Raw genomic sequence first — 17001 nt, 5'->3', positions numbered from 1 at the left:
ATTATGGCAGTCCTTTGTCTGACTACTCCAAGTCTATACATTCAATCCATACATTACTGCTACATTACAATAATTAGACATTCAATGGATAATTACACTGAGGAGTTTTAGTAGACAAATATTGGTACATACAATAGTTACAAGCACTGACATTCTCTTAGAGGGAGACGGAGGTGTCACATTTCACACCTTCCTGTTAACTTGCTTTGCCAGCAGTAATGGTGACCTCTTGTCGGGTCAACTCTGGGATAGTACCTTCATTATTGAACAATACCAATATCATGGATATTTCCACAGTGATGATTGGCTCCAATATTTAGTTCAGTGACCATGGAGCTATAAGGAATGGTTTCCGAAGCTGTGTTCACGTTCATTCTTCCATTGAAAATTAATAGAAGATCCAATCTTCTTCCCGTCTCCTATAAAAAAGGTGTGCGGAAGCCGCACACACACGTCACACGGATACGGGAAGTAAGCCAGATATCGTGCGTCTTGCTACTTCCGTCTCAGGCTGCTCGTCGGCCTCTTCCTCGTAGGCGTTTCCCGTTCCATTGCGGGCGTAGTAAGCCGTCGTGGAGCCCAAGCCGTACAGCTGGCCGCAGTACTTGGCGTCGTCGATGTGATCCTCGAAGAACATCTCCCTCATCCTGAAGAAAGCCATGGCCGTGAGCAGAGAGTCCGATCCGGCCTGGTGCGGCCGGGTTCCGAGCTGCTCCACTTCCAGCTGCTTCGCCACTTTCTGCAAGCCGCCCTTGAGGTGCTTACAGCTCTGCATCAGGTACTTGACGTCGTAGGCGACGGGGAATAGCGAGCGGAGGATTCCGAAGAAACCCGCCTCCTCCTCGGGTAGTTTGGCGCCGTTGGACAGGATCTTGACCAGGTACCCGAAATCGTAGCCGCCGTGGAAGGACAGCCACGTGACGCCCTCGCCGAGGACCGCCGCGTCACCCGATGCCGTCAGCAGCAGCTCGGCGAAGCGGAGCGTCTCGATGCCTTCGTCCGCGTGCCTCTCGAACTGGACGCCCGACGCCGTCAGCAGCTCGATGGCGTCCTCGGCGTACCTGTCCTCCGCCAGGCTGAACTTGAAGTTGAACTGCCAGGTGCAGGTGTCGCCGGGCGGGTACTCGCCCCGCTCGTTGGCGAAGGTCAGGCCCAGCTGGATGGGCTTCAGCAGGTCGACGTTGCGTCGCAGCAGCTGGTAGCGGTAGTCTGCGTCGGAGCGGAACTCTCCTCCTCCGGCGGCGGCGGTCACCACCACGCCCGGAAACTCCGTGTCCATGACCACGTAGTTGTGTTCGCAGGCGACGCGTCGCATCCTCTTCAGCTCGTCGTCCAAGTTGTCGGCCCAAACCTCGCATATCCTCCGGCCGTGATCCATGGTGGCTGCGGTGGGAATAACAGACACGCCTTCGATCGTCCTTGTTTTTTTTCCCCGTTTACGCCTATTACGGGTGTTAAATCGATACACGTGCTCTACTCTCTCGGGGTTGGGGGGAGGGGTTTTAACAAACTTTTGTTAAGAGTTTTATATTGAGTTTTATTATCTCGACATCAACCTACAGCAGCCATCACAGCTGAGGCCCGGACTAGTTGACTAAGTATAACACAGGCTTAGCAGAGAGCAACAGCACCGAGCCCTTGGGATGGATTGTTCTGTTAGGGACAGCGGAGGTCGGAGGTTTCAGAATAAACTACCCCCTGGGGAGTGGGGTTCTGAGGCAGAGGTCTCTTGAAGAAAGGACTTCGACAAAGGTTTAAGATAACCAGAGTTATAAAGATTAGAGTTACCAAACGTTCAGGAGTACCAACTGCTTAATTAATATGAAAGAGTTTAATTTCTACTACAAATGAATAATCCAACACAGGTGAGTTCACACCTGCAGGGGTTAATATAGACAAAGAGATGACGTAATGACGTAGTGATTACGTAATCGTTAAATCACCCTTACACTTCAGGGTCGGTGCATACATCACATGTGTGGGTAGACTGAATCAGAATCACTGTTCACAACCATCATACAGTCTTACGACATACATTTCGTTTTTCATGGTTTCATCGAAAATCATGGAAAACGACACAATATAGTATGTTGTTTTTGAGTGGTGTAAACCACTCCTACAACTGGCTTTGTTAGTCTGTCTGTGCTCAAAAAATGAGCACGGTTGCTATGGTCACCCAGTTCACACGGGTGTGATTTCATTACGTCAGACATTACGTCAGACCACAGCTGATCAGTCTATATAAGACCTTACACCACTCAGTTCACACGGGTGTGATTTTTCTTTTTTTGAGTGGTGCAAACCACTCCAACCACTGGCTTTGTACCCGTGTTTGTTCGTACCAAAAAAACGAGCATGGTTGCTATGGTTAGCAACCAAAAAAACGAGCATGGTTGCTATGGTTAGTATGTGACGTCACTGACATCACAGATATCACGTCAGATTGAATCAATCTCTATATAATCAATCTTTATAGTTATTCCTCAACAGATGTTAGGCATAGTGTCTATAACAGTAACTATAACAATACATTTGGGCATGTACAACTTCCTGGTCTCAACTGCGCATCTTTCCTTCCATGGAGCACCATGGAGCAACATAGAGCAACATGGTGTCGCCAGCGCAGTCTTCGCGTCTCGTACTCTTTAGACAGTCCTTGACCAAAACCAGGAAGTAAGTGTTTAGGTGCTTGAGCAGTTAGCTCTGTTAAATCAATAAATCTATGTTCAAGCAAACTATTGTCTTTCATTTGTAATGTGAAATTAATTTAAATTTCTATCTATTTAATCAAGATGTGCACACAAACTCTCTGAATACCAACTAACTAGCATTGTAGCATTCAAAATGTTTGGTTATGACCATGTGGCTTCTCAAAAAGGTAATGATGATTATATTGCAACAGGAAATACTGGGGCTAAAAACATACGTGGGAAAGGCAGTCTCTGTATTTACTAGGGGCGGTTGGACTAATCATCATCATCATTTTTCGACCGCGGTCGAGATCATGGATTTCACAATGCCACACCAGACTTTCCGGTCCTTCACTGCCATCCCCAGTTCCTGCTTACTGATCGATGCATGTGTCCCGACTCCCTAGCGATGACATCAGGGAACGACAGTTTTCTACCTCTGGTCTGCTTTGAGGCAGGATTCCAGAGAAGAAGGGAAGATATCTAACCTCATTGTCAGTCAGCTCTGTAGCAGTGGCCGGCAAACTGTGTTCTGCTGCGACACACTTGCCCTGTTTCTATTTATTATTGTTGTTGATTATGTTCTTCGTATGTCAGTTGATGCTATCAATGATAAGGGCTACCAACTAAACCCTCCCAGCAAGCCAAATGACATCATGATGATGTTATGATGACGTCCTCCGATGACTCCAGTGACGTTCAGGACTAGGCCAGATCACAGCCCATATGGGGATGATCTTTACGTCATTTCCAGGACGTCTTCACGAGTTGAAATAATATAGCTTATTCTGGGCCAGATCTGACTAGTTATGTTATGACTTAAGTTAATTTGGCCACGATCTGACTCTTTGATTCATCCAGGGACATTCGTCTTAGTGAGCAGAATTGATGTTGGTTGAAATCAGGTGATATTCTGCATGGGCCAGATCTGACTACTCGTGGTTTGACTTGATTTGGCCCCAATCGAGACATCACTAATTCGTCCAGGTCCTGACCGTGCTGCTGGGCTAGGAGAAGCTCTTGTCATCCTGCTAAATACCTAAGCGACACTGACTTTGCTCGCACTTATCAGTCAATCATTGGAGTACGCTCAGGCTCTCCTCCAGTCTCTTGAGCAGGCCTCCAACTGTGTTTGTCTTTATTTCAACGAGATGAAAACTGAATACGTAAATATGTGCAAATCCAACAATAACCACATTATAAAAACACTTAACAACACTCCTCTGAAACAGGTTGATGACTACAAGTATCTGGGTTCATATACTGTATATCTTCCCAAAAGGACTTTTAAACTAGGAAGGGTATGGCCTGGTCAGCCTGCAATGACATGCATAAGATCTGGACTAATGGGAAGCCCCCCCCCCCCCCCTAACACACACACACACACACACACACACACACACACACACACACACACACACACACACACACACACACACACACACACACACACACTACAAGAAGTCTTCTACACAAATAGAGAATGTAAAATATCTCCTAATGGTACCAACATCAATACAGCATGGATTTTTTATCCAACGATAACACACACACACTAGTTCTTAAGTAAACTGGCTCTATCTAGAATAAGTAATAACATATTTATTGTTTTTATCATAGTTTATTTCAATGTCACACTCCAAAGATTAAGACTGACAACAAACGTTAAATGATAAACTCTTTATAAGATGACACTGTGCCATAAATCTACCAAGATAAAAAAGAGCCACATATACACATTATACTGTGCTGTTTTGTATACATCAAGGTTAATGAAAGAGTATGATATCGTACATCTAGGGAATCGGGATATATTACAAGTTACTTGACATAAAATAATCAATACAGAACTAGACTAAACAAAAGATGTCAAAACATGTAGTATTTGAGAGCATGTATTTCAACAAGGCAGTACAGTAATCACAAGGAAGAACAATAGAGTCAACAAATATTTTAACAACATATCCTCAAAAGATTTCAGAAATCACGATATTACACAACAAAGACATCAATATGTAATCTCTCAATAGGTGTATCAGACCTAGAAATGTTTGGGGATCTTCAAACAGACATTTTGATATTTTCTTACTTTCGTATTGGGATCCCTTTCTGAAATGTAACTTTCACGGTGAAATGCCTTTTCACATAAAATGCTTAATTCAGTGTAATCTATGTGAGCAGGACAATCGGGGAAAGCATCTGTCATTTTAGATATGTAGGTGTATAGGCTAGAGCACATTGGCTGGCTATTCAAAAAAAAATAGCAGATATACAAGCTTGTGTAGATCTGCTTTTTATTTCATTTCTTTTTTATGTTTTACTGCAAATCTTTGAATATTAATGCAGACATTTTTAACTCAAATCTTTGCTTCATGGGGGTCTCTGGAACAGTTTTTTTCTTTTTTTGTAGGCAGTCGGCAGCCAAATACATATCATTTTGGGTGTTCCTTGACATGAAAAAGTTTGAGAACTGCTGTGCTGATATAACAACATACGTTTATTTAGTATTTTTTTCTTTCTTTCAGAAAATACATTTGTAGAATCGTCCTCAGGTGGGTTAAATGTTGTTCTGTTGCTCGTTTTACACCAAGTTTGAATGAAATGAATGAATCTGAGCAAGAAAGTACTGCCGAAGCAGACAACCCGCAGGTTAGAATAAAGTCCTTACGGTGCAAGGCTCGAATATACGTTAAGTTGAAATGAAGAAAACGCCAGCACTCATTGTATGTCCTTTTCATATGAATCTGTTTATCTCTGACGTTGATAATGAACGCGTTTCGGCCTGTGTGGCCTTCGTCATAACGCTGACGAAGGCCACACAGGCCGAAACGCGTTCGTTATCAACGTCAGAGGTAAATTCGTCATAACTCTGACGAAGGCCACACAGGCCGAAACGCGTTCGTTATCAACGTCAGCGGTAAATACATTTATATGAAAAGGACATACAATGACTGCTGGCGTTTTCTTCATTTCCACATGAAATTAATGCATAAAATGTAATCCCCCATCCCTGTCCTGTCCACTAATATCATCATTTGCATTAGCTCTGGAATCAATGTGTACACACTGACTGTACACTACTTTTAACACGTTTGACAAAGATTAGTTGTATTCATATATAATTACATTGTTTGCATATGGGTGGCATCTTTGCCAGTTCTGACAGTTTTCTGAAAAAGCTATGTTTCTATGTCAGTGGTTCTTCGATTTTTCAAAAATAGCAGACCTACAAGTTCGTAGCGCGCCACCGAGTGTCTATGAGCTTGTAGATCTGCTATTTTTCAATAGCTAAAGCATAACATAATGCTAACACCAAAAGGGGTTCCCGCCCAGAATGGGTTAAAAATAGGTCTTGTGTCCTTGTAAGCTACAGTATGAGTTATAGTTATTATGACACAGAGAACTAATTTGGTATGTTAATAAGAGCACAACATGGAGACGGAGCTATGTGTTCTCATGCCACTCCTTGGCCTTTTAAGGTCATGGTGCTGCAGTGCCCTGCAGTAGGCCCGCGGCCAGCAGACACACATGGAAATGGCTCCTGGGAAAAGTCAGAGTCAGTCAAGTCAGTATTTTTAAACTAAACAAAACGAGGGGTTTCCCACTCAGCTCCCATGCAGCATGTCAGCTTTCACTCACCTCTGGTTTCCTTCCTGCATTTCTATAACCAGTGGTGGAAAAAATACTCACGTTCTTTACTGAAGTAAAAGCATCAATACTCACTGCAATGTAGAAATACTCTGTTTAATGTTACAATTTAAGTAAAAGTCCGGATTTCAAACTTGACTTGAGTAAAAGTACAACAGTATTGTACTGTACGTAAAAGTACCAAAACTAAAAGTACTCATTATGCAGAATGAATGTCCCATTTCAAGTTTTCAATCAAATGAATAAAACCTCTTTTGAAAATAGCAGATCGACAGGCTCAAAATGTGTCGCATTCGCGACGCATTGTGAGCTTGTAGATCGTGCACAAACAAGAAGCGTGCACAAACAAGAAGCGTGCACAAACAAGAAGCGTGCACAAACAAGAATGTTTAGCTTAAAGCTACAATTCAGTTTGATGTCTGTCTCCAGTGGTGGAACAAGTAGCCTACTCAGATTAGATTAGTACTCAGTATTTTTAAGTAAAGGTAGCAATACCACAATATATAAAATACTCTGTTACAAGTAAAAGTATTCAAAATTGAGTAAAAGCACAAACGTATTGTCATAAAAAAAAAATTACTTGGAGAAACAAAGCAAAAGTACTTTTTCAAAAATGGCATATCTACATTAATGCATCACATGCTACGTGTTGCGAGCTTGTAATATAAAACGGGGCGTATTGTCCAATGTTTTGCAATAATTAAAAGTACCATATTTGCCTCTGAAATGTACTAGAGTAGAAGTATAAAAAAACGGAAATAAAGTACCTCAAAATAGATTTTTGCTTTGGCTATTTAAAAAAAATAGCAGATCTACAAGGTCACTGCACACCACGTTGTGTATCTGCTATTTGTAAACATTTGAGAAAAAAATTGAAAAAATAACCACTGATTTGGAAGGCTTAATTTGTAGAACCGGCCTCAGGTCGGTTAAGTACAGAAATAAAATGTACTTTGTTTACTTTCCCCACTGGCTGTATCTCCCTCTCCTATTGGAGAGATAATCCCAACGATGTCACTCAGAACTACAACAAAGGGGAGGTACCCTCACACAAAACATGCAGTAATCCTGCTCTCTGTACTGCCTCCCCCTGGCCAGCCGGGGAGCCTGATGGAGGGGAAAGGAACTGGTTGGAATAACGTACGTACGTGTTCCTTCCACATGCTACGTCCGGCCAGGGAAACTCCCCCTTGTCAGGTGAAAAGAACCGGCTTGGACTCAGTCCGTGCTCTCCCCAGGTTGGCAGAGGGAGTGTAGAGCCCAGGATTACATTAGATAATTGACACTCTGTGAAAAAATGGGGGATTAAAAAAAAAAGAAGAAAGATGGCAGCACTATAGTGTCCAGTCCGATGTCAGAACTACAACAAACGTGGCAGCACAGTGAGTACACTATAGTGTCCAGTCCGGTACGCCATCTGTTTCAGCCTACTGGTTGTTGACATGACCAGCAGGTGTAATACTCGATACCACCACCAGGCGGCACATCTCTCAATGGAAAGAAGAGCAGGGGGACCACCTCCAACCACTATAGTTCTATTGAATGAACATACTCTGTCTATACCGCATACAGATTGGTTAAAATAACGTTTTATTCATATAGAAAATAAATCCTGGATTCTCTTCCATTGATTTCTCTTTGTTGCTATCCTGGTTGCACTTTTTGTGTGGATTTCTGCCTGCGTTGCTTTCGTTCCTATTATGAACGGTGCATTTATTCTGCAACACGACCCATAACAACGTTCGCTGGAACACGTGTGTGTGTGCGGTCGGTCAGTGCAGGCCGACATTTACAGGAGCAGTTCATCCCCATGGGATTTGACGACGGGGTCATCGGTCAATGGGAGCCTCGGCAGGAGACTCTCTAGCCAAATTCCAATAACCCTCATAACTCACACTTGGTCACTCCAGCATGGTGGAGTTCGTGTGAAATTGGTGACCTGCTGAAATATGTAACAATCGTGTAGACAATCTCATAATGTCAGTGTCCGAATGTAAATCGTTGCAGTCGTTTCATTAGTCGTGTTCAACCTAGCGGTATTTAAGCCACGTATTTAAAGACCTCCATGTTAAGTTGACGTGAAGTCCACAAGATGGTAACATATTTCAGCAGGTCACCAATTTCACTGTGAGCGAGTGTGAGTGAGCGAGTGGTCGAGATTGTGGGTATTGGAATTTGGCTTAGAGTCTCGACAAAACAATGCGACTACATCTCCGTGAATTCAAAGCTTCATGGGGTGTGGAAATGATAGAAAAACTAGTATGAAGTATTTTGTTTTGTTTTTTTAGGGTGGAGGTCAGGCCATTTAGGCCTGACCTCGAAATTAAAAAAAAATCTTCTAAATCCTCCAGTTTTCTGAAATAAATATTTTCACGATTTAAAAAAAATAGCAGACCTACAAGCTCGTAGCGCGCCACTCGGTGGCGCGCTATGAGCTTGTAGATCTGCTATTTTTCAATAGCTAAATTATAACAATGTTTGAAACACCAAAAGGGGTTCCCGCCCAAAATGGGTTAAGGTTTTAACTGAACCGATCAGAGCCGAAGAGCATCGAATCGGGATCCAGTTTTGAGCACACGCGCGCAGGCGCACGCATACAGCAGAACATTCTGTCGCGGAACGACAGTCTTTTTAGTTTTTACAGGATCTCACTGCCATACGCCGATCGATCGATCGATCGTTGCTGCCATCAGAAGTTCTGCGGTCCTTTGCTGAAGCGGTCCTCTCGGAGGCTGTTGTAGGCCTGGTAGCACGTGGACATGTCGCACGCCCCCGCCGGCCCCGAGGAGCCCCGTTTCCCCGACGCGCCGGGGGGCCCGGACTTGCCGTGTGTCCCCGGAGTGCCCGGATGCCCGTTCCCGTCGGAGCCTCGAGGCCCCTGAACTCCTGCGACAATAAAGGGGTCAGAGCAAAGGTGTCGTCGTCATCGCCATGTTGGCTTGTGGTGGACACAGTGGTGGAAAAAGTACTCAATTGTTTTACTTAAGTAAAAGTACCAATACTGCAATTTAGAAGTACTTCGTTACAAGTAAAAGTACGGAATTGAAAATGTACTTGAGTAAATGTATAAAAGTATTCAAAAATTAGTCAAAATGTGTACAAAATCTATTGAAAATAGCCGATCTACAAGCTTTGTGAGCTTGTAGATCGGCTATTTTCAAATGGTCGAAATGTATAGGGTTGAAGTGGTTAATGTATGTTTTCTAATCAGAATAAAAATCGCCAAAGTACTGGAAATTGGAAATACTCAAGTAAAGTACAAATACCTCAAAATTGTACAATTGTAAGTAAAAGTACTTAGTTACTTTCCACCACAGGGTGGACATTTATGTCAAAATTATGCCACGGACATACAAAATGAGTGGACGAGCACAAAGAGCTAGCCCTAAATTTACCGGGATCCGCACGTCACTTCCGACGGAGCATTAGTCCGACATGCGGGAACCGCTCGAACATGCGCTGCTCCCGTGCTTGCAGTTATGGTTAGGTTAGGGTTTGACGTAGGTTGACGTTTGTTGGACCAATGACTAGTCTGAACTAAGTACCATTACAGGTCTGTAACTCCGAGTGTGTTTGTACACTCTCTTACAAAAATAAACATTGCTTCATGAATTTAAAGCTTATTCAAGGTTTTTTTCCCCCCAGTAATTTCATGAACAAACAAAAGGTAATTCTAAGAAATTCCATAACTTTGAAAACAAATGTTTAAGACGTAGTGAAAATAGCCGATCTACAAGCTCACAATGCGGCGCGTTGTGTTGCGTGCTGTAGATCTGCACATTTTCAGTAGTTTAGGTCCCGGGGAAATGTATCTTTTGGGTCACGGGCTAAAAAGTTTGGGAACTGCCAAACTGTAGCTCGCCATTGACCCACTAGGAACCAGTGTTGTTTATGACTGCAAATTTTGATTTTAGTTTTAGTCATAGTCTCTTGAATTGTTTTCATTTATAGTCACATTTTAGTCACCTGGAATGTTATAGTGTTAGTCTAGTTTCAGTCGAGTAAATATCATACGATTTTAGTCGACTAAATGTACAGTTGATTTAGTTGACTAAAATGTATTGTGGCGGGCCTTGATGCCTAATTATACACTTGCTGAAAATAGCCGATCTACAAGCTCACAACGCTGTGACGTGTTGTGAGCTTGTAGATCTGCTATTTCCAACATGCAACCAAGTGTAAAATGACTTGTCTTTTACTTAAACTGGATCTCTTGTCCACTAGTCCCTTCCTAACATTTTAGTCTAGTTTTTATTTGTTGACTAAATTGTCAATATATTTAATTTAGTCTTAGTTTTAGTCATCATAGCTTACTTTCCATTTAGTTTTCGTCAGTGAAAAAAGGTAGTATTAGTCGACGATATCCACACTGCTGTGAACCACAGGCTGAGCAGCAGATTGCCTACCTGGCTGTCCATGGGGTCCTGGAGGTCCTGGCCGACTTTCCCCCTTGCTCCCCTTCAATCCTCTGGATCCCACATCACCTGAAAACATTGGATTATGTTGTAATTACGATGATTATCTTGTACGTGATTACAAACAAACCCATCTCTTTTACACAAGACACTTTGGTCGAGGTTTGGGTTGTGTAGTTACAGTGCCGTGCCATATGGTTTAACTCAAAATATTATGGCGAGATATCTTCAATAGTTGAAATCAATAATCCACAGATATTCTCCCCACTGAATATTTTGGGTTTTGTAATGTTATACACCTGGCGGAATCTTCCTTTATGCACTTGCTTATGTGCTAAAATATTCACAGGTTTGCAGGACCACATTGGAACCAATTAAGCCATAAACCACGGGAGGTCTCAGGTTATCGGGTATTTTACAATGGCTGGGAGTTGTAGGCAGACCCGACGCGCAGCCATTGTAAAATACCTGGTAAACTGGGGCCTCGAGTGGCTTATTGCTCTTCTAAAACGGTTACAAACATATAGCAATATTAACCTAATAAAACTATTAAATTCACAAAAGTAGCTACGCTTTGCGCCACCAGAGCGAGCCACATCACTTCCTTGTTTTGCTCGGCAAGTAGACTATGTGACGGGAGAATAGCGCTTGATGTTTTTACGGGGCTGCCTGGAGCCACACGTTCACAGTCATATGAGCCGGGCGGTGCTTAGACACCCACACGGCATGGGTTCGTAAGGCAATCAAGCGCTCCCCTTCCCCAGTACAGCTACAGAGATGCGGAATCAGCTGTGAATGATATAAAGTGATTTAAGGTGTGAGTTATCGGTGCAATTTACAACGGTCACGTGACGGTAACCAGCCAATCAGAATCAAGTATTGGGACTAACCGTTTTAGAAGGAGTGTTTTATCACACTTTTATTATATCCTGGGTTTCAAATTGTGTCGAAGTGTCCTTGAGCATGGTTTCCTCCTGCATCGGTGTGTGAATGGGTGAATGTAATGTACAATATATGTAAAGCGCTTTGGATAAAAGCGCTATATCAGGGTTCCCCAATTAATTTTCCTCAAGGGCCATATTTTGACTAGGGTACCAGGCTGGGGGCCGAGTCCGCACGCACACGGTCGAGGTCTTGCCCTGAAAATTCATTTTCAGGGCAAGACCCCATTTGAAAAGGATGCCCAGTTTGACATGCATAGGCTACTGACCCCCATTTAATGTCATTTATATCTCGGACCTCCTAAAAACAAAACAAAAAAACACATTTTTTTTAAAATTCTTCCAGGGGCCACAAGGGGGCTCTCCGCGGGCCACAAATGGCCCGCGGGCCGCCTATTGGGGAACCCTGCGCTATATAAATGCACTATTTACCAATATATTCTGCCCCTGACCTGCCTTCCAGACAGACAGACAAAAAGTAATTCACGAAGTGCATTCAGGTCTGATCTCGTGCAGAGTCTCTTCATGTGCCTCTCATTGGAAAATAACAACAACCGTCTCATCACCTTTGAGTCCCGGAGTTCCCTGCTCTCCGGGGGGTCCCTGGTAACCCTGAGAGCCTGTTGCTCCGGGGTAGCCCGGGGTCCCGGTGCTTCCTTTGACGCCCGGGGTTCCGTGCTGACCCGGGGGTCCCTTCATGGTCTGACAGCTCTCACAGCTGGCTGGAGGAGCCAGGGCCTGGAGCAATGCTGGGAGTTGGTCTGGTTGACACAGAACACACACACAGGATGTTTTTTAACACAATATTTGCCACACGCGTAAAATCTCTGGATTCGTGCTCGCAACCGCCAGCCAGCCCGAGAAATCTCGGGTTTAGTTAATCCAGAATTAATAGTATTTTATTTACCGTCTGTTAGCTGTTTTTTAGCATCCCATGGTGTGACGTCATCGGATATCCAAAATCTCCACGTGCACGCACACACACGCAATCTAAAGCATTTTTTTTTTTTATATAATTTTTACCCCACGATTTTGTAACCCATTTTTCACCCCTGTGTCAATTATCTAATGTGATCCTGGGCTCTACACACCCTCCGCCAACCTAGTCCCCATATATGGGGGACATGGGGAGAGCAACGGACTTGAACTCATGCTTCCTTCATGCCTGAGTGTCCAAGTTGCTCCTTTACACCTGACAGGGGGGAGTTTCCCTGGTTGGACGTAGCGCGTGGAAGGAACACGTTATTCCAACCAGTTCCTTTCCCCTCCATCAGGCGCCCCGGCTGGCCAGGGGGAGGCAGTTTAGAGACCAGGATTACTGCATGTTTTTCGTGAGGGTACCTACCCTAGGGGACACGGGGAGAACATGCAAACTATAATATATATATATATCTTTGTGGCATTCCTGAGCAAATCATTTAAATAGGGGACTCAATGGAGACTCTTTGAGGCAAATGATTGGCTCAGGAATGCGACAAAAACAAAAAGATCTCCACAAACATTTTTGGGCGATTGTTATTATTATTATTTTGTATAAAAATGAAAATAGCAGATCTACAACCTCACAACAGCATGCAACCAAGTGTAAAATCATCCATTAACACGTCATCAAGGCCCGCCAAAATATTTTTTTGTTGCCAAAAAAAATCAACTGTAGACACTTACTCCTCAACACCTCTACACAGAGCTTCATGAGGTGTTCGTCTGACGGAGGCTTGCCCTGAAAGACAACCATTACACCTGTGATGACTTGAAATATTATGTTCTCTAGGCCTCACTCAGACCTTTACTGCATTGCTGTATGCTTGTTGGATGAATGTTGTGTAGTGTCATGGCCGCCCCAATGCATTTCCAATGGGAGTCACATGGTTTGACACAACATTTGTGTTGTATGAGGGGGAGGGGCGCAGTTGAAACACAGCCGAAAGCCATACAACAGCTTGTAGTCCAAAATGTGGACTACAAACCATGTGACTTCCATTGGAAATGCATTGGGGCGGCCATGACACTACACAACATTCATCCAACAAGCATACAGCAATGCAGTAAAGGTCTGAGTGAGGCCTTACACACCATTGTAGAGATGGCCCAATACTGTATCGGTATCGGAAAAGTATCGGTATCGGCCCTTTTTGGTCATATTTGGGTCATATCGGTATCGGTGAATATGCCAGTCTAACCACCGATCTGACACATGGGTAAAAAAATAAATAAAATAAATTTGAAAAATTACAAAAACGTATACTTTTTTTAATGTCACGAGACCTTTAAACAATATGGAACAAGTTCCTCTCACCGGCTTCCCAGGGTAGCCCGGCTGGCCTGGCTGTCCCGGCTCCCCGTCCAGCCCTGGAGACCCCCGGTGACCCACGACGCCAAAGTGTCCCGTGTCCCCTTGCTTTCCGTCCGAACCCTTGGTGCCCATGTCCCCCACCACTCCTTTCTGCATGGGGAACGAGAGAGGAAGGTCAAAAGCAAAGTCAGAGACAGACAACTGGATGTAATGCAGTGCTTTTCAGCCCGTTTCATATTGAAGGCCCATTATTGTCTCCACCAGGCCGAAGGCATGGTGAGAGAGTATGTTTTGTATGTGTGTGTGTGTATGTGTGTGTGTCCGTCCGTCCGTCTGTTACCAGCTAATCTCCGGCACCGTTAACCCGGTCGATGCCAAATTTTGAAAACACACTCCCTGGATGCCAACGATGAACCTCTGCCCCAAATTTTCCAGAACGGCCTGTTATAGCGCCACCAGGACGCCGACTTTTGAAAAACACATTTTTTGATATTACTCCTCCAGATTCTGTCCAAAAATCCCACAAATCGTTACACACTATCTCTATAGTCATGTGTTCAAAACGGATCTGTCCGATATTTCATATTCCATCCTAATTGGCTAACATTGGCTTTCAAAGTTTGCAGGATTGGCCCGTTTTGAACAAAAAGCCTCAAATCATGAACGCAGCGTGGAATTTAAGTGAAATCTTTCACAGACTTTCCTACTAGGCTGAGGAATATATCCCACCCTTTTCACATTGGCCTGTTATAGCGCCACCAACAGGTGAATTTTTGCAAAACACATTTTTGGGACAAAATGCCTCAAATCATCCAAGGCGTAAGAAGAAAAGGCACCCTTTTCACATTGGCCTATTATAGCGCCAACAGGAGGCCACAACCTGACCTGCCCTGGTGGAGACCTGTGCCCCGAGGGGCACTTTATCTAGTTACTTGCGCAAGCAGAGCGTGCAAGTCATGTTTTCGGCCAGGTGCTATGTTTGGGGCCAGCACACGTTATGACGTCATATGCTGGCCCCAAGCTGACCGCGCAGGTGTGTTTTTGTCATGCTACGAAGCATTTGTCCCATGACGTGATGAAGATATGTACAAATGTCCCTTAGAATGCACGTGACATGATGTCATACGGACATACGGAAGCTGACCGTGCAGGTATGTTTTCCGATTATGTACCAATGCCAGGGTATAATTGGTTGACGATGATGATACGTTTCAGTGTCAATTGACCCAGCCGATTACATTATACCACCAACCACTCAGAAAAGTAAATATACATACATATATACATGTACACATATATGGACACATGAGCATAATGACGTGTTAAATATATGTACCAGTGCCAGGGTATAGTTGACGGTGACATAACGATGACGTGTTCCAGTGTGACGTCAAACAAGCTTATAAGTAATTACCATCATAATTTTTCAACACTAGTGCGCGCTCTGCTTGCGCAATAGTAGGCCATTTATGGCCTACTTGAGTGCAACAAGCAAGTAGGCACTCGACAGAGTGCAGTTCTAGTTTATTATGCATTTGAGCCACGGACCACCATTTCGTATAGCCTCTCAGACCAAATAGGATAAGATTTTGTCCACAATTCCATGCTGCGTTGATGTGGTACCATAGGAGAGATAACATTGATAAAAATAACAATTCTGGCCTGGGCCGTGGCTCAGCGGTCCAGGCACCTTGGCTGGTAATCCAGTCTGGCAGTGTGCCGCGGGTTCGACTCCCGATCCCGACGGCCTTTACTGCATGTCATCCCCCCCATCTTTCTCCCCATTTCCTGTCAGCCTACTGTCTGTCCCTCCATAAAAAATATAAAATAAAGGCGAAAGCCACAAAGAAATCATTAAAAAAAAATCTTCTACATAATCTAATTGTGTAGACTTCTTCTAAATAAAGAAATGCAGATGTTTAACAATAATGTAACTCTTAAGAGCGTAAAATGAAACCTTTTACGAGCGTCTATACCAGTGGTTTTCAACCCTTTTCATGTCTTTTCCATTATTTAGTCAGTATTGAGCCACGGACCACCATTTACAATTTAGGCATTTAGCAGACACTCTTAATCCAGAGTGGTAGTTATCATGAATCATGCGTAAATTAAGAACGTAACAGTGGAGTATCTATGTAAACTATACATACTATACTATATTATATATTATACATGTGTACTATAAAGTGCTATGACTACATACAATGCAATTCTAGAGCTGTCTACGTAACAAGCTATAAGTCTGTTTAAGTCTGACCACCAGATGTAGCCTCTCTAAACTAAAGAATATCGTGTTATCGTTGGATAGGATTTTGTCCACAATTCCATGCTGTAAAAATTATTATCCTGCATTCTCTAATTGTGTAGATTTCCTGAATTAAGTTAAACTAACAATAATTTAACTCTTGAAAGCGTAAGATGAAACCAAATGGACCCGTAAGGGTCTAGTAGAGTCTAATTCAACAAACCTCTCCTTTGCCTCCCCTGGGTCCCACTTCACCCTGATACAGGGGGGGGGGGGGGGGGGGGGAGGGGGAGAGAGAGAGAGAGAGAGAGAGAGAGATAGATATAAAAAATGTACTTCAGTAAAAGTACAAAAGTATTAGTATCAAAATGTACATACAAGTACCAAAAGTAGAATACAATATTATAATTAATACATTGTATTGGTATTGAAAATAGCAGATCTACATGTGGATCTGCTATTTTCAAATGTATTGTCTTATTTTCAACTATAGTAACTAAAGTTTTCAAATAATTGTGGTGGAGTAAAAGTATAATTATTTGCCTCTGCAAAGTAATGGAGTAGAAGTAAAAGTACTGAAAATTGGAAGTAAAAAAATAAGTACTTGAGTTGAGTAAATGTAGTTAGTTACTTTACACCACTGACTGCTGTGTGCTTAAAAATGCATCCAAACCAGTGGTTCCCAAACAGCCTGTGACCCAAAAGAGAGATTTGTCCAGAACTATCAGCTATTTTCACTACTTCTCAATTCATTATTTTTACGACATAT

The 17001-nt window shown here is 43.2% G+C and overlaps 2 protein-coding genes across 2 annotated transcripts; both read right to left on the bottom strand.

Annotated features, from left to right (window-relative positions):
* Positions 1–454: 454 nt before the first annotated feature.
* LOC306913325 (CCR4-NOT transcription complex subunit 7-like) lies at positions 455–8171 on the bottom strand (the record flags this gene model as incomplete). The annotated part of the gene is made up of 2 exons (XM_079489913.1): positions 455–1383; positions 8132–8171. The coding sequence occupies 2 exons, from the start codon at positions 8169–8171 to the stop codon at positions 455–457; spliced, it is 969 nt and encodes a 322-aa protein (XP_079346039.1).
* An 856-nt stretch (positions 8172–9027) lies between these two features.
* LOC306913324 (uncharacterized protein) lies at positions 9028–16482 on the bottom strand (the record flags this gene model as incomplete). The annotated part of the gene is made up of 6 exons (XM_079489912.1): positions 16456–16482; positions 13991–14137; positions 13360–13414; positions 12261–12455; positions 10745–10822; positions 9028–9224 (listed from the first exon to the last, which is right to left on the bottom strand). The coding sequence occupies exons 2-6, from the start codon at positions 14117–14119 to the stop codon at positions 9028–9030; spliced, it is 654 nt and encodes a 217-aa protein (XP_079346038.1). The 5' UTR covers positions 14120–14137; positions 16456–16482.
* Positions 16483–17001: the final 519 nt, after the last annotated feature.

This window comes from Electrona antarctica (assembly GCF_951216825.1).
Source record: "Electrona antarctica genome assembly, chromosome: 20".
NCBI classification, from domain to species: domain Eukaryota; kingdom Metazoa; phylum Chordata; class Actinopteri; order Myctophiformes; family Myctophidae; genus Electrona; species Electrona antarctica.
This window is presented reverse-complemented; position numbering and strand designations above follow the sequence as displayed.